The sequence below is a fragment of the Ovis aries genome, chromosome 3 (genome assembly GCF_016772045.2).
Source record: "Ovis aries strain OAR_USU_Benz2616 breed Rambouillet chromosome 3, ARS-UI_Ramb_v3.0, whole genome shotgun sequence".
NCBI lineage: Eukaryota > Metazoa > Chordata > Mammalia > Artiodactyla > Bovidae > Ovis > Ovis aries.
The window spans coordinates 104427367-104446900 of NC_056056.1; the positions used below are offsets into that span (position 1 = coordinate 104427367).

The 19534-nt window shown below is 58.1% G+C and overlaps 1 protein-coding gene across 4 annotated transcripts; it reads right to left on the reverse strand.

Annotated features, from left to right (window-relative positions):
* Positions 1 to 1852: 1852 nt before the first annotated feature.
* Positions 1853 to 18560, reverse strand: PROM2 (prominin 2). 4 transcript variants are annotated; one of them, XM_060413979.1, is made up of 25 exons: positions 18186 to 18286; positions 17456 to 17957; positions 17087 to 17200; positions 16467 to 16669; positions 16249 to 16369; positions 15919 to 15982; positions 15638 to 15727; positions 15174 to 15373; positions 14469 to 14543; positions 13619 to 13682; positions 13216 to 13375; positions 12762 to 12914; positions 11469 to 11592; positions 10829 to 10920; positions 10632 to 10716; positions 7750 to 7896; positions 7163 to 7234; positions 6145 to 6237; positions 5957 to 6010; positions 5582 to 5662; positions 5288 to 5356; positions 4545 to 4634; positions 4231 to 4337; positions 3821 to 3891; positions 1853 to 3632 (listed from the first exon to the last, which is right to left on the reverse strand). In XM_060413979.1, exons 4-24 carry the CDS (start codon positions 16604 to 16606, stop codon positions 3828 to 3830), a joined length of 2145 nt encoding a protein of 714 aa, XP_060269962.1. In that variant the 5' UTR covers positions 16607 to 16669; positions 17087 to 17200; positions 17456 to 17957; positions 18186 to 18286; the 3' UTR covers positions 1853 to 3632; positions 3821 to 3827. The 4 variants fall into 4 exon arrangements, with proteins under 4 accessions (XP_060269962.1, XP_042102439.1, XP_012029249.3 ...); XM_042246505.1 differs by lacking the exon at positions 17087 to 17200 and having other exon boundaries at positions 17456 to 17505; positions 18186 to 18560; XM_012173859.3 differs by lacking the exon at positions 17087 to 17200 and having other exon boundaries at positions 3817 to 3891; positions 17456 to 17505; positions 18186 to 18560.
* Between the last annotated feature and the right edge of the window lie 974 nt (positions 18561 to 19534).

The following is a 19534-nucleotide window of genomic DNA, read 5'->3' on the forward strand; positions in this document are numbered from 1 at the left end:
TGAATTTGAGCAAACTCCCGGGGATAGTGGAGGACAGAGGAGCCTGGTGTGCTACAGTCCATGGGGCTCCAAAGAGTCGGACACAGCTTAGTGACTTAACAACAATCTCTTAGTAAGTCCATGAGAAACGCTTAGCACACTTCCTCTTTTATACTCAGAGCCCAATAAATGAAGCTGTTTGTCCCCTCAGGTAGCCTGAGTGGGCCCCTGGCCATCTGACTTCTTTGCACACCTGGAGCCAACTGGAACTAGCCTGGCCAGCGCCTGGGACCTGGCCCATGTGGCGTTCCTCTGGCAGAACCCGCCACCTGTGGCTCACAGCCTTTGCTCTGCGGTGGCCAGGCTGGCAGAACTCCCAGGGCCTCCCATCTGTCATCCGTCCTGTCACAGGAACAGCAAGGACAGATGGATCACATCCTCTTGGAGACGGGCCTCCCTCCCATGCACCCGCAGGGAACGTGGGCTGGCAGCGTGCCCAGGAGGAAACCTCTGGGGCCACCAGGGTCAGGGCATCTGACTCCAAGTCCTGGCAGGACTTCAGCGTATGGGACCTTGACTCAGCCACAGGATTTCTCAAGAGCTTCACCTGCTCAACCGTGAAACAAGGATGACACTCTGCCCGCTTTGGGGAATGTCTTGAGAACAGATGAGACCACAAACCTCGAAGGGGCTTTGTTTCACACACAAAGGATGAGCATTTTAGGATCCCAGCAATTTAAAAACTGGGAAAATATGTAGTTTATTTCTCCCTGTGGCTATTTCTGTCAGCTGCTGAGCGCCACCCTCACCCAGGGTTATCAGAGCCTACAAGTGATGCTCCCTGAACTGAGCTCCTTTGAAGAGTCCAGTGCCCTAGGCCAAGGTTTCTAGATACTAAATTCAACGAATGGCAGCCTTTCCCAATTCACAGGGGAAAACCCAGCTTGTTTCTTAGGACTATTACTTCTGACCATGTTGGACTAGGTAACTTGGACTAAATTCCCAACTGAGGACAACTAAAAGCTGCTCAAAAAGTATTTTTTGAAAGTTTGATTCAGGAGTGTGTGCTCAGTTGCTTCAGGTGTATTCAACCCTTTGTGACCCCATGGACTGTAGCCCACCGGCTCCTCTGTCCATGGGAGTCTCCAGGCAAGCATACTGGAGTGGGGTGCCATCTCCTCCTCCAGGACGTCTTCCTGACCCAGGGATCGAACCCGAGTCTCCTGTCTCCTGTATTGGCAGATGGGTTACCACTATCACCACCTGGGAAGCTCTTGATTCAGGGGTATCAGGGAGCAAACAAGGCAGTAAAAAGTCACAGGGCCAAGATCTGGAAAAAGAAAGAAACCCAGAGACATCTGGGGCTACTTTCTCCTTAAAGGATCTGGTGATACAGCAAAGATGCTGAGCAGAGCTGTTGACAGCCTCTGGGTCTAAGGAGGTCAAAACTAGGGCCACCAAGAGCAGGGAGGTTGCCTGAAAAACCCTTCGTGCTTTAGGTTGGGACCCCAGATGGTTTCGTCCCCAAAGTATGAATGACCTGGAAACGGAAAAGTGCTCCAAGGCACTGCAAATCATCTCAGTCCCTGAAAGTCAATTAAAACAACTTGGTTTGCAGGATCACAAGCCATCTGCCCAATGTACATATAATCCTCATGAAGCAAGTTAACCTCATTCTGCCTCAAATTCGTTCTATAGACTTACAGATAAAATACGTGGCACTTCATTCTTTCCAAGTAGGCAAGGAGACAATACCAACAAAAACCGAGAGAAACAACCAACAATAGAAATAGACTCACAGAGGCTTCTTATTAGGGAGTTACTGAACTTAAACTGTACCTAGTTTGGTCACATATACAAAAGACAGGCAATATTGATAGAGAACTAGAAATTATTTTTTAATCATTTTCTGTTTTTATCCCATCAATTTAATTCTTAAAATGCAAGGGGCTACAGTTCCCTATGCAGGAAACAGATGAAAAGCAAGCCAAGACTGTTCTGGGAAAAGCCAAAAAGAGGCGACTGTGCCACGTTTAAGGATGCTGGTCCGTGTGTGTTGGCAGTAGTGAAAGTTGGGACACCATCCCAATTTCTAGTAGCAAATTTGTTGCTGGTTTGTAAGATGCAATTAAAAATAGACACCCCCTGAAAACTCAGCGGATTCTTATCTTAAAGGCCTTTGCTCCTTTGAACAGGAACCTGTCTCCCTCTTTGCTTGTATCTGCCCAGACCCAGCTCTGCCCCTGGCCCACAGTAGTCATGGCAAAAAAAAAAAAAAAAGAGAGAGAAATAGCAGCATTTGAGTATTTGTTTTGTGACAGTCCCCTGCCAAGGGGTTTCCACACATTGTTACATTATTTACAACCCTATGAGATGGCTATGACTCTTTTCCCATTTTACAGGTGGAAAAACTGAGGTCTGGAGGACCTATGGATCATGTTCAAGGTACCCTGGTCACCATACACTAGAGCCCAGAGTGAAGCCAGGTCTGACTGCTCCCAGAGTGGGTCCCACCCCACCTGCTCATCGTTGGGGTGACCCCTGGATGCCTGTGGTCAGAGGAGGCCTTGAAGTTCCCTCTCCACACTCACTGAACACCAACCACATCCAGAGCCCCAGCCTGGGAGAGCTGAAAGACCCAAAGCTAAGGCTTAGCCAGTGAAAACACCTTAATGGATCCGAGGTCCTGTCCACTTCCTGTTCTCTCTCTCCCTCTTCCCCACTTCTGGAACCCAGGATCCGACACAAAGATGGAGATGGGATGACACCAGACCACATGCATGGGACTGAAGGAGTAAGGGCCGTCGTGCAAAACCCCCTTGTGGCCACCAGATCTCTCCTGGAAAAGCTGGGTAGCTGTCGAAGAGGCTACTTTCTGGGGTGCCGCAGGTGAGCCCCACTGCAGCCCACAGCCTACGTCCCTTCTTAGGAAGCCAGTGCTCAGAGAAGGGCAGAGGGGCAGCAGCGTAATTCCCAGCCCAAGGTGCAGGCGGGGGCTCAGTCTTCACATGGGCCTCCTGCACTCCCGGGGCCAGTAATCTGGGCTGGGGTCTGTGGAGGGGTGGTCCCAGTGCCTAGGAGTGGAGGGCTCGGGGCCACGAGGCTGAGCCTGCAGCTGGCTCAGGCTTGCTTGATGGCTTTACCTAATCAGTGTGGCTGGACAGGAGGGGTCTCGGGGTCAGCAGATAGTGGCATAAGGTAAAGAGGGGACACAGGGGGAAAGGGCTTCCCGGGGGAGGAAGTGAGGGCCGGGGAGGGAGCAGAGCCAAGAGGGCAAGTGGGGGCCAGAGGAGAGGAGGGAGTGAGCAAGGGGCTTGGAGAGGCGCAGGGAGGGGGTTCCTCTAGGGGGACAACAGGCTCTTCCTGGTGCTGATATACTGCAAGGAGGAGAAGGGAGACACCTGGGGGATCCTGTTGGCTCTGAAGTTCAAAAGAAGCTAAGTGTGTTTTTAAGAATGAATGAAGGGGTCATGAGCAGAAAGTGGGGTGCAAAGGGATTAGCAAGAGGGTGTCTGGTAACTGGAGACAGGGGACAGTCCAGGCCTGGATGCCAGCCTGGGCTCTGGCAGCAAAAGTGACGGAAGTCCTCTGGTCCCAGCCAAGTCAGTGGGGAGGCAGGCAGCCCCTTGTATCACCCTGCGGCCATATCCGTGCTGTGGATTTAAGAACCAAATGGGGGAGGGCGAGGAGGTGGGAGGGGAAGAGCTGAGCTCAGGCCTGTCCATCCTGGCCACATCCCAGAACCTTCCTCCTGGGCCCTGGGGACCCCAGATCCCAACCCTTCCCTTCCCGCCCCCATCCACGGCACCAAGGAATTACGGGCTTGGGAAAACTCACTCACTGGGGTCCTAGAGCTTCAGGGAGGTGACCCGGGGGATGTGGAAGAGCTGCGTCTCCTCGGAGCTGGTGGAGCTGCAGCATTGTCGCAGGGGATGAGTCTGCGAGCCCCAGGCTCAGACCCTCAGCCCCGACACAGGAACAAGCCCAGAGCCCAGAAGAACAGGGCTCCCCAAAGCTATGAACGGTGAGTGTGTTGCAGCAAGAAGGCTTCAGGGCAGACACCTGGAAGAACTTTCTGGCCCCGGAGCACCTCAGAGTGTATGGCTCTTCGGGGTTAGGCATAGGCTTCCCTGGCCTGGAGGGGTGTGTGTCTCAAGAAGTGGGGGTGGGCAGCAGGGGCCGGGCCCAGCAGCTGGAAGGGCTCCTTCCTCAGCCCCTGCCCCCAACCCCGAGTCCTAGCAGTGACCTCACCTGAGGCGTTTCCGGATGGGACGGAAGTACTTGGAGGTCTTGATAGCAAAGACGATGCTGGGGATCAGGAAAAAGGTGCACCACCCCAGGCAGAACCAGAAGGCGTTCTGGGACAGAGGATGTGGGGTCAGCACGCTGTGCTGGGAGCGGCGCCCTCCCATGCGGCTCAACACCCCCAGCCCTCCACGGACTCAACAAGGGGCACGGGGACGCGACCTCAGGCCCGAGGGGAAGGACCGGGGTGTGGGCTCACGCTGCCGCCACCGGCGGCCTCCCCATCCACGAGCCCTGGTGAGCTGGGGCAGGGCGCTCACCCAGGGGTCAGCCACCATGTCACACAGGATCACACGGCCACTGTCCAGGGCTGCGGAGAGGGGCTGGCAGGTGGCAATGCGCTGAGTCACCTGCGGTGCCAACATGAGGAAGCTACATGCCGGCACTCCCAGACCCACGGGTGTTCTGAGAGGCGACAGGGATGCGGGCGGGCGTGGGAACGCAGAGCAGCGAGGACCCGCTGACGTCGGCCCGTCGCTCACCCCCGCGCTCCCCACCCCATGAGCAGCCTGTGCTAAGCCCCTGTGGTGTGCCCAGAGATGTCCTCCAAGGCACTCGTGCTGGGAGACGACACGTGTGCACACACACAGTGCACTGACACGCTCACACCCACACGCGCATGCAAACAGCTCAGGGCTAGGCAGGACCCCCTCAGCCCGGAGCGAGCGGCAGACCGCCTGCAGAAGCTGTGATCAGTAAGGGCCCACAGGAGGAGGGGGGCTCTGACACGCTGGCCTCAGACAGGCTGGCGTGGGACCAGCGCGAGCAGGGGCAGGGGCCGAGGGACAGCGCGGCCTAGAAAGCAACGCTGGCCAGTCCCAGCCCGGCCATGCTCAGGCCTCGGAGAAGGGCTGTGGCAGAGGTTGGGGGTGGGCAGAACTCAGCATCCAGATGCCAGGTTTGGGAGTCTGGGCCCAGGGCACCTCCAGGGGCTCTAGCGGGCAGAGGAAGGGAAATAGCTGGGAGCTTGCCTGAGGCCAGGAGGGTCTGAGCCTCCACTCACCTCCTCTCTCACCCAGGCCATGTACTGGGAGAAGTAGCCCATCTCCCGCTTCAGGAAACACTCACTTTCCTGCAAGGATGAGAGGAGTCCTGGGCTGGTAAGAGTCCCAGGGCCAGCAGCCTTGTCCCCCATGCCTGGCACCATCAGGACAGACTGAGCTGTCTTTCCTGGGAGCCCCTGGTGAGGGAGCAGGGCTGGAGAATCCTAGGGTGTGAGGCCCCTGTGCCTTAACTGCTCAACTCACCTCCAACTCTTGAGACTGCCCCCTGTCCCTGCCCCATGCTCCCCACTCACATTCCTCAGGATATGGGTGGCCCGGGTCGGCAGCTCTCCTTTCAGGTGAGTGACTCTGTCCAGGACACCTGAGATCTCTGACTGTGGGGGAGGAGAGAGGATCCATCAGGGAATGGCCACCCATTCACTTGTCCATCTGTTAACTCAACATACGACACCCAACACACTCAACTTGGGATGGGGGATGTTAGGCCCCAAGGACACAGAGGCCATATATGGCGGTCCCCAGGGGTCTGCCCACCCAGCCTCACGTTTTTCCACCACACCCTCCACCTCCACTGGGACAGATCAGAGCAGGCAAGGTTTCGAGTCAGCTGAAAGTCACGTCCTTCCTCCCTCTACTGCCCACCCTCTCCAGCCCTCCCTAGCGGCCACCTGGAGATGTGGGGCAGAGGATGCCAGTGCCTGGACACTGCGGTTGAGTTTAGCCTGTGAGAGAGATCAGGGCTGGTTAGGGGAAGGGCTGGGTAGGAGGGAGGGTTCACAGCATCCGCCCTCCTCTTCCACACCCTCTCCCTGCATCTCCTCTCCAGGTCCCCAGCTCCCTGAGCGTCCAGACGTACCACAAGGTTCTGCTGTGGGAGGATCTTCTCCTGATGGAGGTGTTGGAGCCCTCGGGCCTCTTCCTGCAGCTTCTGCCCCAGCGTAGCATTGCCCTGAGGGGGGATAGATCAGAATGGCACTCTGCCCAGGCCAAGACAGCCTCTGCCAACAGACCCTTCACCAAACTGCTCAACAAGACACACTGCAGGGCGTGGAAAGTGCTGGAATCAGAGGTTGGGCTCAGAGGCAGGAAACTGAGGCCTCCTGAAGCTCGTGGACCACATCTGGGTTTGGGGGCCTACCTGAGCCCAAGTTGCAAGTTCAGCCCTCACTTGCTCTGCCCACCATGGGGGAACTAGGGAGGGCTGTCTGTGAGATGTCTCGAAGAGAACTTCTTAAACTCTCAATATTTATAAAGACAAAGTCTTCTTTTTTCCAGTAGATTTTAAGCTTCGAGAGGCAATTGTGATGACAGCTGATCCCACTGTCCTCACAGCATCTGATCCTGTGGATGCTAGAAGCCGTGTGTACCTAGTAATGCCTGCCCAGCTGTGTGACGTCAGACCACCTCTGACAGCATCTGATCTGAGGTGGGGGACAATCTACTTTAGAGATGAAGGCCCAGAGACGTAGAAAGATTTGCCCAAGGCCCCACAGCAGTTGGTGGTAGAGTTTGAGTCAGAACTGACCCTACAAAACTGACCCTTCATCCCAGTGAAGGGCCCTTGGTGGTGGGGGCCCTCAATCCTCCGCCTTTGCCCTCATCCCATCCCCAATTCATAAGAGACACGGGTTCAATCCCTGGGTTGGGAAGATCCCCTGGAGGATGACATGGCAACCCACTCCAGTATTCTTGCCTGGAAAATTCCATGGACGGAGGAGCCTGGCAGGCTACAGTCCATGGGGCCACAAAGAGTCGGACACGACTAAAGCAGCTCCACACACACACACACCTCCCCAAGTCAGGCACTCTTGCCCATCCCCTCTCCCTGGCTCCTGTCTCCAGCCTGCCCAGCAGAGTCGCTGCTCCCTTCTCACTTGGGTCTGGGACAGTCCCTCCAGCTCCTGGACCAGCTTCTCCACGTCACTATTCACCACTGGCTTCTGGATCTAGAGATAGACAGGAGGGGATGAACCCCGGCTCCCCCAACCCTAGAATTCCCAGTATTTTCGAAAGTACCCACACCAGCTAAGTCTACTATAACAACACATCGCTCACAGTGGGTTCGACCTGAAATTGTGAAATATATGAGACATTTTCCATTAGGAAAGAAAAAAAAAAACACGAGGCACCCTCTGGTGTAACCCAATGGAGAGGCAACTTCCCCCTAGTTTTTGTAACGGCAGAGTGTTCAGGACCATGGACAGTGACACCTGTGGTTGGGTGGGGCGTATTCACTCCCCCTCAGCCTGGGATGGGGCTGCGGGGTGGGGAGTGGGGTGTGGGTGGTGGCACTCTGGGGCACAGGGTCTGGGGACATCCCCAACAGAAGAGGCCCTAGAGACATGTAGGGAAGTCAAGAGAGTATGAAGACCCCAGATGAGGTGAGACAGTAACCCACCCCCACCTCCTCTGTAGGCCCCTCTGATCTACCAAGGTCTGGCCTGAGGTGCCCACTGCTGACCTCAGCAAGGAAGCCAGGGTAGTGAATGCTCTCGAGCCCACTGCTCTGCAGAGCCTCCAGGTCCCGGCGGGCGGCTGGGCTCAGCAGGTCCAGATTCTTCACGTCCACTTTGAGCTTCTGCAACTCCTGCTGCAGCTTGACGGTGTACTGGGAGGGAGGGGGCAGGCTGGGGCCATGCTCAGTGGCTGAGCCAGGACCCCAAAGCTGCTATCCTAGGTGAGGAACCCCTCCAGGCCCTCCTTCTGAATACCGAGGACACTACCAGCCCCAGACAGGCTCCGAGCAGGCCTCTCCTCCCCATGCTCCCCATCCCCAACTCTAACTCACCCTCACTAGGACTCAGCCTCCCCCAGCATCCGTCTGCCTACTGTATAGCAACACAGACCTTCCAAGGCCGCCCAGTAGAGACAGCTTTCTTGGCCCATCTTTATTATATCACCTTGTATTAAGGTCTTCGTAGCATGCTATTTACTTATTTAACACATAGTATACTATGTGCTTTGGGCTTCCCTGGTGGCTCAGATGGTAAGGAATCTGCCTGCAATGCAGGAGACCCAGGTTTAATCCCTGAATAGGGAAGATCCTCTGGAGAAGGGAATGGCTGCCCACTTCAGTATTCTTGCCTGAAGAATTCCATGGACAGAGGAGCCTGGCAGGCTATAGGGTTGCAAAGAGTTGGGCATGGCTGAGCAGCTAACGCACGCATGCTGTGTGCTTAATTATATCACCAAGTATGCTATTTACTCCTGTGGCTGCTTGTCTATCAACATCAGCCCCACGAGAACGCTATCTTGTCTGCTCAACTCTGTACCAAACCAGCAGTGTCTAGAGCAGAGGTTCACATGTGACGGGCGCAGTGCAAGTTTGTTGAATGGGTAAAAATAAATGAATAAATGAATGGACACAACCAACATTTCTTAAGATTTGTTGTTGCTCAGCTGCTCAGTGGTGCCTGACTCTTTGCAACTCAGTGCCCACGGACTGCAGCACACCAGGCTTCCCTGTCTTTCACTATCTCCTGGAAGTTGCTCAAACCCATGTCCACTGAGTCGGTGATGCCATCCAACCATCTCATCCTCTGTCTCCCCGTTCTCTTCTTGCCCTCAATCCTTCCCAGCATCAGGGCCTTTTGCAATGAGCTGGCTCTTCACATCAGGTGGCCAAATTATTTCTAAGAGCAGTTTAAAAAGGAATTCGACATTTTCCAACCATTGCTGGGAGGGATTTAAAGGGCATGAAATTCAGCCCCAAGTTTCACAGATGAGAAGGTGAAGCCAGGAGGGGCATCAGAGGATGCAGCTCAGCCTACCTCTCTCCATCCCCCACACTGCCTTCCTCAGGGGAGCAAAGGCCCATCCTCTCAGAGGCCAGAACCTTAGAGAAGGTTTTAGGCATCAGTAACAAACAGGTACACGTGTCTCCAGATGGCAGAGGCCTCCTGGGGCCTGGGAAGGCACACCTTGCTTATTTATCTCTGCATCATCAACTCACTATTGCCTCCTTTGAGGACAAGTTCTCCTAAGGTCATATTTGGAATGCTGCCAGATGGCCCCCCGAGGGCTGCTTGATCCCTCTGGACCTGAAGCTCTTCTGTGACTTGGACCCCTTCCCTGGACCGGGGCTGAGAGCACCCCCTCCTTCCAGTCAGCGGAGCACAGGACCTCGTCTCAGTGCCCAGGCCCCTCACAGAAGCCCTCCCTGGCCAGCTTTCACCTTGTGGCCTCCCACCAGGACAGAGTCTGCTCAGTGGATCTCCCATCTGATTAGAGATGCTGAAGGAGGAGGTGGCTGCCGTGTTAGGGAAACTGCCCCAGGTTATACAGTTTAAGACACGGAGTTGGGACGGAAAGTCTGGACCCCTTGGCTATGCTATGCTGTGGGCTAGGAATGGATGGTGAATTGAAAAGGAGTTGGAAGTGGACGTCCCTGCCGTCCAGTGGTTAAGACTCTGCACTCCCCATGTAAGGGGCACAGGTTTGATCCCTGGTTGAGGAACTAAGATCCCACATGTCCCACAGCATAGCCTAAAAATAAATGCATAAAAATAAAGCAACAACAACGAAAATGCCATGAGAAAAATAAAAGCGGCAGGAAATGCAAGCAGATACTTAAATAAATATTTTTCAGAAAGGAGTTGGAAGGATTCTGAAGAGGGTGCAGAATCAGGAGTTAGTGTCTTAGGAGGAGCAGAAGGAGGCCAGGAGGGGTATTTCTACAGCCTCTGTGAACCCTTGGGAGAGCCACATTCACAAAGCACGTCTCCTCTCAGGAAGCAGACTTTCCTTCTCTTTGTTCTAGAACTGTCTCTTGCCAGTGTTAATAAGTTTCTCCAGTTCTACACACCAAGTTCTGGCAAAGTCCAATGGTTAGGGAGCAGGCTGGTAGGGGGTCAAATCCTGACATCACCTACGGGCTGTGTGCGCTCAGGAGGGGGCTGCGGGAGCCCTGCTCTAGTGGTACCCAACTCATCACCATCATTTTCACCGCCACTCCCCTCCCCAACCTCCCCACTCCCAACTGGAGCATCCCAACCAATGGCTGTCCTGGGTCAGGACACACACCCGAATCCTCTCCCTCACTGTCGCCACCCTGTCTGGTCTCAACCTCAGGTGCGTTCCGTTTTCCTGGGAGCACAGCACTCTGAGCTGATCATAACCTCCAGGCACTCATGCACCCACCCACACACTCTGGAACCTTCCCTGGGCTCTAGCCCTGGGCCATGCCCTGAGCTTGCACCTGGCTCTTCTGCCCCGGAGGCACCTCCATCGCTCTTGCATACTTCTCAGTTTGAAGGAGAAGTTTCCTCCATAAAGGCAAGACCAAAAGAGGGGAGGACCTGCAGGATGGGGGGGTCCCCACTGTGTTCCAGAAGGTTCTCTCACCTGGCTGATATCCAGGTGCTTCTCCAGGTCGTAGGAGTCATTGAGCTGCAGGACGGTCCAGAGCACGGCCCCTTGCTTGCACTGCCTGGGGATGGACATGGGAGGTGAGAGCAGGGAGGGCAGGTGTGTCATCCCAACGGGACACCCACCTTAGTGCCTCCTCACACCCCATCCCCCAGGCCAGGCTGCCCACTCACTCATAGGCCAGGAGGATGCTGAGGTTCTTCTTCAGGCCAAGAAGTTGGGACAAGTTCACGGATGGTGGCAAGTTCCCTGGAGTGTCTACAAACTGGGGATGGGGCAGGAGGGAACGGGCCTGGAGCAGGGAGTAGGGGATAGGGCCGCCCCAGCTTCCCAGGGCTGGTCCCCTGCTGCCCTGGCACAGCAGAGACCACACCCCTATGACTTCAGCCCACACCTGCCTCTACCTCCAGTCACTCTTGGGCCCTAAATCCTGGCAGGGACTCTCTCCAGGAATCTCTGGGTGGGTGGCCAGTCTGCTCTTCGGCAGAGGATCTGGGCCAGCATCTCAGCTCACTTGCTCAGTGCAATAGGGAACCAGGATCCCCAGTTCCCAGACTTAGTGTTAGGAAACAGAGGGGCTCATGTCTGGGTGCCATCCCTCGAGGTCCCTGCCTGGGGCCCGGGGACTCACTGGCTCTTTTCTCTGACTCCTTATTTACTGGTGAATTTCCATCTCTCTCCTTAGCCATCTCCATCATTCTTCCTCTCCCTTTTGCCCTCTGGCCCCCTCTGGCTCCAAAGTTCCTTCTGAACCTCCAGTTCTACCCACATCTCTCTCCATGTCCCTCTGGGCCCAGGGCTAGGTAAGCCCACCTCGTACAGCTCTCCGCTCTCCCAGCTCTGGCACACCAGCGTCTGCACGTTGCCGCCCACCAGGAAGGTGGAGAAGACGAGGAGGATGAGGGGCGCAGCAAAGAGGAAGCTGAAGCCCACACCCCTGAGGAAGGTGGGGGGACACGGTTGAGATGGGCTGAGCGGGGAGGACGCCCTGGACCATGCTCTCCATCCCCATTCTGCACCCTGGGGCCACCTTGGTCAGTGAGCCGGCCCCAGGGCAGAGCCCTCTGGGGAGAGGACCGCACAGGACGTGGCCTCCGGGGCAGGAGGAAGGACTCAGAACTGGCGACTGCCCCACCTCATCCCGCCCCATCCCCGCTCCATGCCCAGCTGGCAGCCTAGAGGAGAGGGCAGCCAGGGCTCCAGGATGAGGGGGACACATGTATACCTATGGCTGATTCATGTTGATGCATGGCAAAAACCATCACAGTACTGCAATTATCCTCCAGTTAAAATAAATGAATTAATTTTTTAGAAAAAGAGCCAGGGCTGCTGGTCTCTGGGCCGAGGGCACTTGCAGGTGGCCAGCTCCAGGGCTCAGCCTCAACACAACTCCCTGGCATGGCCAGCCATGACTCACCCACGACTCACCAGCAGGGGCAGCCACCTATAGCCTCTAGGTAGGACCCGTACGACCATCCAGAGCTTCTTCACGAAGCCTGGGGAGTGAAACATGGGCTGGATCTCACTCACCCCTGGGCCAGGCCCCTTTGTGCAGTGCCCAGCCTGCGCAGCTGAACGTGGCAGCCCTGGCCTTAGACATGACCTAGTCCAGGGACGGCAAACAGAGTCTGCCTCTGGTGCCACCTGCTAGTGGCTGGACACAGGGTTAGGAAGGATTCTGAGCTCAGAGAGAAAGGTGCCCATTGACTATTGAAGCTAGTGAAGTTGCCATTTCCTTCTCTAGGGGATCTTCCTGATCCAGAGATCAAGCCCTCATCTCCTGCACTGGCAGGCAGACTCTTTACTGCTGGGCCACCGTTGTTCATCTGGGCTCAGAGAGAAAGGCATCCATCAGTCACTATAGTTGCCACCAGTGGGGAAGGGGAAGTGCTTCTTCTTTGCCATTCCTGCTCTAGGCCAGCCCTTTTATACAAAGGACACTGAGGCCCAGTTGGGTTATAATTCACCCAGGGCCATGCAGCAAGCTGGCCCAGAGCTCAGTCTCTTGATCCCTAGGACCGGCTCCTGTAGTCACACCAGGAGCATGAGAAGAATGTGCCAGCCCGGAGGGCAGAGACCCTTCCCCTCTTCCCCAGCCCTTCTTACACCATGAGGAAGCGGGCTCCGGCTTCACCCTTGGCTTCCGAGTGGCTGGGGTCCTCTCTGGCAGATAGCCCCCAGATGCCCAGGTTGAGGCCCACCAGGTTACAGACCACCACAAGCAGGACCACAGAGCTCAGCACGCAACCTGCAATCCACCTGCCAAGGAGGAGGTGGGCGTCAGGGAAACCAGCAGGGGCTGCCTGAGGACCTACTGGCTGGGGGAGGTGCCTAGCCCCGAGGCTGGGGCTTTAGAAGTGTGACTTGCTACAGGGTCCTCAGGCTCAGATCCCCACAGCGCACAGCTAAGTCGGGGGCGTGGAGGCCCAGTGAGTAAGGGGTCTTGGCTTAAATGGAGGCAGGGACTTAGTACAAGGAGGGCTGACTAGGGCTGGAAACTGGGCCCAGGGTGGCTGAGAGGCTGAACCGCCCACCCCCGCCTCCGCAGGTTTCCAGACACCTGTATCTCTCGTATCTCTGCACTTCCTCCAGGAAGGGGCGGCTGCGCTCTTCGACCTCCTCCAGCGCCTGGCTCCAGCGAGAAGCTGCCTCCCAGACTGGGAACGCTTCTCCCATTGTGTTTAGCTCTCTGGGCTGCTCAGCCACCACCTTCTTCAGCTCTGCCCAAAGCAGCAGGGGCTTAAGGGATGGGGAAGACCCCCCAGGGGCCCAGGAAGGAGGGGTAGACAAGAGGAATATCTGGGATGCATAGAGATGGTCTAGCGGGCCTGCCCACCCCAGAGGGCAGCCTTCAGCCTCCCCCCCACCCCCACTGCCTTGCCCCTTTCTCAACAAGCTTCTTTGGTAGGGGTGTGGTGGGGGGCATTCTGGACAGCCGGCCTGGCCCCTGGGCAGGCCCTCACCTCTGACCATGTCAGCCGTCTGCAAGGCAGCCAGGATTGGGAGGGCGTTGAAGGTGGTGTTCTCCTGCCGGAACCAAACGAGGCTGTGCCTCCTGCTTTCCACCTGGGGGCCCAGCTTGAGGGACCTTGTTTCACCAGGTCCGGAGGGAGAGCATCCCTCGTGGTGCTCCCAGCCCAGGAAATCAGGGAAATGCATGGCCTTTTGCTCTCTTGGTCCCTCTCCCTTCCCTCGGCCCAGGCTGACTCAACTCCCCCAAACATGGCTCCTTTCTGTCTCCACCTTCCTGCCCGGACTATCGCGGTAGACTCCCAGCCAGTGTCTCATCTCTCCCAGCCATTCTGCACAGCACCCTCTGTTTCCCTAAAGTCCAGCTCTGGGCTATTCTTCCAGCCTCCGGTTCCACTTCCTTCCTCCTGGAATAGTTTGCTCTAGTCACCCAGCACAACTGATTCACCAGTTCCCCAACCCTGGCATTTTCCAGGCCCTGGGTCACAGGTGCTGACTCACGCTGCACCCTCCCCCCACACCCCGTCTCCACCCAGGAGAGCCTGCCTGTTTTCTGGAGCTCAGGGTGTGAGCTTGCTCCCTAGCCATCCCCAGCCCACACCTCATGGGGATCCTGGCCCTTCCTTCTGAACTCCAGGCCTACCTCCCCAACCAGACCGTGCACGCAAGGACCAGCATTGTGAGCCTCCAGTCCAGAGTACTGCATGGTAGGTGAGGCCCTGACCAGACCCAAGCCTGAGGTTCAACTGGGCTCCCACCCCAAAAGGGAAGAACTGAGGTCCCTCACTTTTGAGTTCCCAGGCAAGTGGTAGAAAAGTCAGGGAGACCAGGGCGGGCACTCACCTCCCAGACCATGCTGTAGAAGTTGGCTTCTGGGACGCCTTCCAGCCGATGTAGGACGTGGTCCACGGAGGGCACCTGAAACGGTTTTTTGAGAGGGGGTTGTTATGACAAAGTCCACGAAGAAGCCTGGGAGGGGTCTCTGGGGAAGGATGGGGGCAGAGGCCTCTGAATACTCTGTCCTCGTATATACGATGGGGACCCCAGCCCCGACAGCCCTGGGTGATCGCGAGAACTCAAGAAGCTAAACCGGGACTTCCCTGGTGGTCCAGTGGTTAGGAATCCACCTGCCAATGCAGGGGACGTGGGTTCGATCCCTGATCTGGGAGGATCCCGCATGCTGTGGGGCAACTAAGCCCGTGCGTGCTCCACGACAAGAGAAGCCACTGTAGTGAGAAGCCTGTGCCCCACAGCTGGAGAGCAGCCCCCACTCGCCGCAACTAGAGAAAAGCCAGAGCGGCCACGGAGACCCAGCACGGCCACTAACAAAACAGCAAGCAAAAAGAAGCAGTTGAGTCACGTGAGGCTCACTGGCACAGGCATGGGACAGGATGGCGGTCGTTAAACCCAGGTGTGTGGAGAGAGGAGGGGCAGCTGGGGAAAGCGATTGGGTGTTCGCTTCAGAAGACACCTGGAACACAGGGTGCCCTGCAGCCGCGGGCAGAGCAGCCCCCTGCGCCCCCAGAGGACTCAGACTTGGGCCGGCACCTGGCTGAAATCCGCTCCCAGCTCCAGGCTGTGGCCTTTGTCCAGGGCCCCTGCACAGCCCTGGCAGCGGGGCTCCTGTAGTAGTGCCAGGAGGCGCTGCCGGTGCCCATGGAGAGCCGGTGCCAGGGCCTCCTGCCCCTCCTGCAGCTCCACAGAGGTGGCGTTCAGGCCTCGGAGGTGGTCCACGGAGACCTGCAGGGCTGAGAGACCCACATCCAGACTGAGGGGCCTCTGCTGCTACCAGCGTCCTCAGAGGCCTTGGGGGAAGTCGACCCTTTTCCCCTCCCCCACCCCAAGGGGCCTGCTGGCCCTTGATCTCTGTAGTCCTAATGGAAGCGGCCCCAGGGCACATGAAGCCAGGAGCGGGCGGAGAGCGCAGAAAGGCAGGGGTGGGGCCCCCTGAGGTGGCAGAAGGAACCGTAGGGCTGGGCGAGGGTGGGGCCGGGCCCCCCGGAGACACTCACCCTGTCCCAGGCTGAGCACTAAGGCCAGCGCCTCATACACGGTGCTCTTGAGCTGGGAGTGGATCGCCGTCCCGATGCTGCTACCGATGTCTGGGGAGCACAAGGCAGTCTGCAGGGCGCCCCGGGCCTCCCCACCCTCCCTCCGCCTCCCCTTGGCCGTCGGGGTGCTCTGCAGTGGAGAGAGTGCCATGCTGCCCGGCTGGGCCCGATCCCCACCTCCTCAAGGACGTGGATAAGGGGATGAGAGGGCCCCCAAGGCAGAACCCAGCCCAAACCCTCACCATTAAGTTCCTCCAAGACTTGCTCCTGAGGAAGGGAAAACTGCTCTGCCACGGCCTGCAGCTCCTAGGCAAACACAGGGCCGGAGGTTGCAAACAGCCGGGCTCCCATGACCTCCCCGGCCCTTCCTCCCACCATCCCTGCACCTGGGCGTCTATCCTGAGAATAGCAAGTGTGGTTATGAACGCGACTCCCCAGCAGGGGGCAGTCAGGTGCACGCCAGAAGAGGCACTCTTTCTAACGTGCGGGCTAAGCAGGAATTTGCAGGCCCCACCCTGCTCTGCCCCGCCCACCTGGGGGCGTGTGGGGGTGAGGGGCTGCTCGATGCTCACCAGGGGGACCTCGGAAACCAGGCCCCGGAGGCTGAGCAGGGTCTCCGGCACAGCCTCGGCACTGGGGCCCATCTGCTCGTGCATGTGCTGGTTGGTGACAAAGGCAGTGACCACGCCGATCCTGCGGGGGCAGGGGAGAAGGAGGCGGCTGCTGGCTGGATGCCCATGGCCCCTCGGGCCTCAGCCCACGCCTCCCGCCTGACCTGGGCGCCGCTCACAGCAGCACGAGGGTGGTCAGCAGCAGGAACGTCACGAGGACAGCACGCTCGCAGGCCATCGTCCTGTGCTCCATCTTCACTCGACCCCCGCAGCGCCGGCGGCAGCGCAGACAGCAGAAGCAGAGCCCGGCGGCGGGCATGGCCAGCAGGTAGAGGCCGGCGATCACAGCGCACACCACGTAGCCGGCCTGGTACCGCACCACCTGGGCCAGCGGCGAGGCATGAGGGGCTGTGACGACCTCCCTCCCCAGCCCTCTGCCGCCGGACATCAGAAGCGGGTGGGGGGCAGGGGGCACCTTGCCCACATCTCCTATCTCCTTGTGAGGGGCACAGTGTCCTTATTGGTATTTGCGGCTAAGTCATGTCTGACTCTTCTGCGACCCCTGGACAGTAGCCTGGACGGTAGCCGCCAGGCTTCTCTGTCCATGGGATTTACCAGGGAAGAATACTGGTGTGGGTTTGCCATTTCCTTCTCCGGGGGATCTTCCCGATCAAGAATCGAGCCTGCCTCTCCTGCATTGGCTGGCAGGTCCTTTTCCGCGGAGCCAGCAGGGAAGCCCCATATTGTTATTTTCCATCTTACAAACAAGGGAACGGAAGTCCAGGGAGCTGGGGCCCACCTTCCAATGCAGGACTCATAAGAGACGCAGGTTCAATCCCTGGGTCCGGAAGATCCCCTGGAGGAGGGTGTGGCAACCCACTGGAGAAGGCCGTGGACGGAAGAGCCTGGTAGACTACAGTCCATAGGGTCGCAGAGTTGGACACAACTGAAACAATTTAGCACACACACACACCAACCCCACAACCACTTAAGGGCAGAACTGTGGTTTGAAATCAGGTCTGTGGACTGCTCACAGAAGAGAGGAAGCGATGCCTGAACCCCACGCTGGGGGTCACCCAGCCAGGTGGGCTCAGCTGAGGAGGCCTGTCTCCTCCTGCCCCAGATGCTCACACCTGAACACCCTCCCCCAAACCACGTCCACGCTCACCTCATCCACCTTCACAGAGGCCGGCTCATTCAGCAGGGTCTTTATCAGCTCTAGGGAAAGAGTCAAGCTGAGTCTGGGGGCAGCGGCCCTGCCTCTGTGTCCACCTCCACTGCCAGGCTAATCCCTCTCCGGAGGGGGTCCTCCCACCACACAGCACCCTCAGAGAAGGCAGTGTCACCACAGACCAGTGCCCACCTACCCTGGCCTCCGCAGGGATACTGGAGGCTATTTCTGAGGGCAGGCCTGGCCCAACCCTCTCTCTGGCCTCCTCCCCTCCCCCCCCGGAGGAAAGCAGCAGGAAAGCTGGTTAAAAGCAGAGAAGAGGCCTGGTCTAGCAACCCTCCCCGCTGAGTTAAGGGACAGGTTGGGGGCGGGGATGGGGAGGTGGGGGGGCAAGTGTGGTCTGGCCGTCCCTCCTGGTCCTTGCAAGCCCCTTCGCAACACCAGTCCCAGGGAAGACCTCAGCCGGCTCTTTCAGAACTTTGAATGTATCTTCTCTACTCTAGGGCCGAGAAACGGAGGCTCAGAGAGGAACAGGGGCTTGCCCAAGGTCACTCAGGAAGGTGATGTTCTGGGAGCTTCTGGGGAGGAAGACGGGGGTGGGGAGAGCTGGGGACCCTGCCCTCCAAGCGGCTGCCGAGGGTGGGCGCGCCCCGCGGTGGACAGGCGATTAAGGTGAGGCTGGGGACCCAAACTCGTCCAGGCTCGTCTGGGGGAGGGGCGCACTCACCCGCGGGGAAGGGGTTGAGCTGCACCACGGAGAGGAAGCCGCGCACGGTGCCGTACAGTGAGTCCAGGGGTCCCGGGGCGCGGACGCGAGGGGGCAGCCAGCGGGCCTTGGCCGCCGGGGCGAAAACCAGGCGGTCCGCCGGGCCGAGGGCCCTGCAGCCCGCCGCGCCCGCCCCCGGGAGGGTCACGACTGCCCCCAGGCCCAGGCCCAGGAGGGCCGCCAGGAGGTCAGGCGAGCGCACCATGGGGTCGGCCGGTAGGCTGCGGGTGGGAGGACGGGGTTCAGGGAGCCGAGAGTGAGAGCGGCGCACGGGGCAGGCCGCGCATCCTTCACCCTTCTCCGTCCCGCCGCTCTCCAAACCTGCCCGACAGGTTTGGGCTACCTGGGCATCCGCCCGAGCGCGCGGCCGGGCCAGGGGTGGAGGCCTGGGCTGGGGGTGGGGTGGGGGTGGGGGCAGGGCCTGCTCCCGCCCCGCCCCGCAGCGGCCCCGGGTGGGAGCCTGGCTGCCCTCTGCCCTAGCCAGACGCTCTTGGGAGGGCTTAGCCTCCGAGCTGAGTGGGGGCGCGCAGGGCAGTGCCTCAGGATTATGGAGGATTGCCCAATTTCAGTGCCCAGACTCAGAAGCCAAATTTGGAGCCTGGGAAGACAGCCACCAGGTGAAGGAGGGTAGGGGTGGCAAGACCAGCCCCCCGGGCCCAGGAACCAGGCTCCTCGCTCAGCTTCCCCGTGGGCCTGTTCTTTCGGCTCTAGCCATGCCTGCGCCCAGGCCAGGTCAGGCTGGAGCAGAGAGGCCACCCGGCTTTGTCCAGGGAGGCTCTCTGATGAGTCACTCAGATGGGTCCAATCCTTTGGGAGGGTGAATCCTGGCAAAGGTGTGCCCTTTAGCCCAGCAATGCCCCATCCAGTCATCAGCTAAAAGAACTGTCAAGAATATGCCCAGAGATGTGTCTGCACAGGCTTCTGTTTTGTCAGTGGCTGTGAGCCCAGTACACAGAGGGTGCCCATAGCTGAGCATGTTGGAGGAAATATTTGCTAAATGGATGGATGTTCCTGGCAGCATTATTCACAATCCCGGAAACAGCCCTGATGGAACCATCACTGGGCGGTGGAGAGACTGGCAAAATGAGCATCTCACACACTGGGCTGTCAATAAAGAAAATGATGTGGAAGTGGCTATTTTGAAAGGTGCTCAGTGTCTTAACAAGTGTGAGTAGCTGATGACAAATAGCGGGGTACCTGGAGTGGAGGCATAGAACCATGATCGTCTCCAAGTGGAACCTTGGGCAATTTCTCATTCTCTTCTCATCTGCACTTACCTAACGTGTGTGCAACAAACATGCGTTACTCAC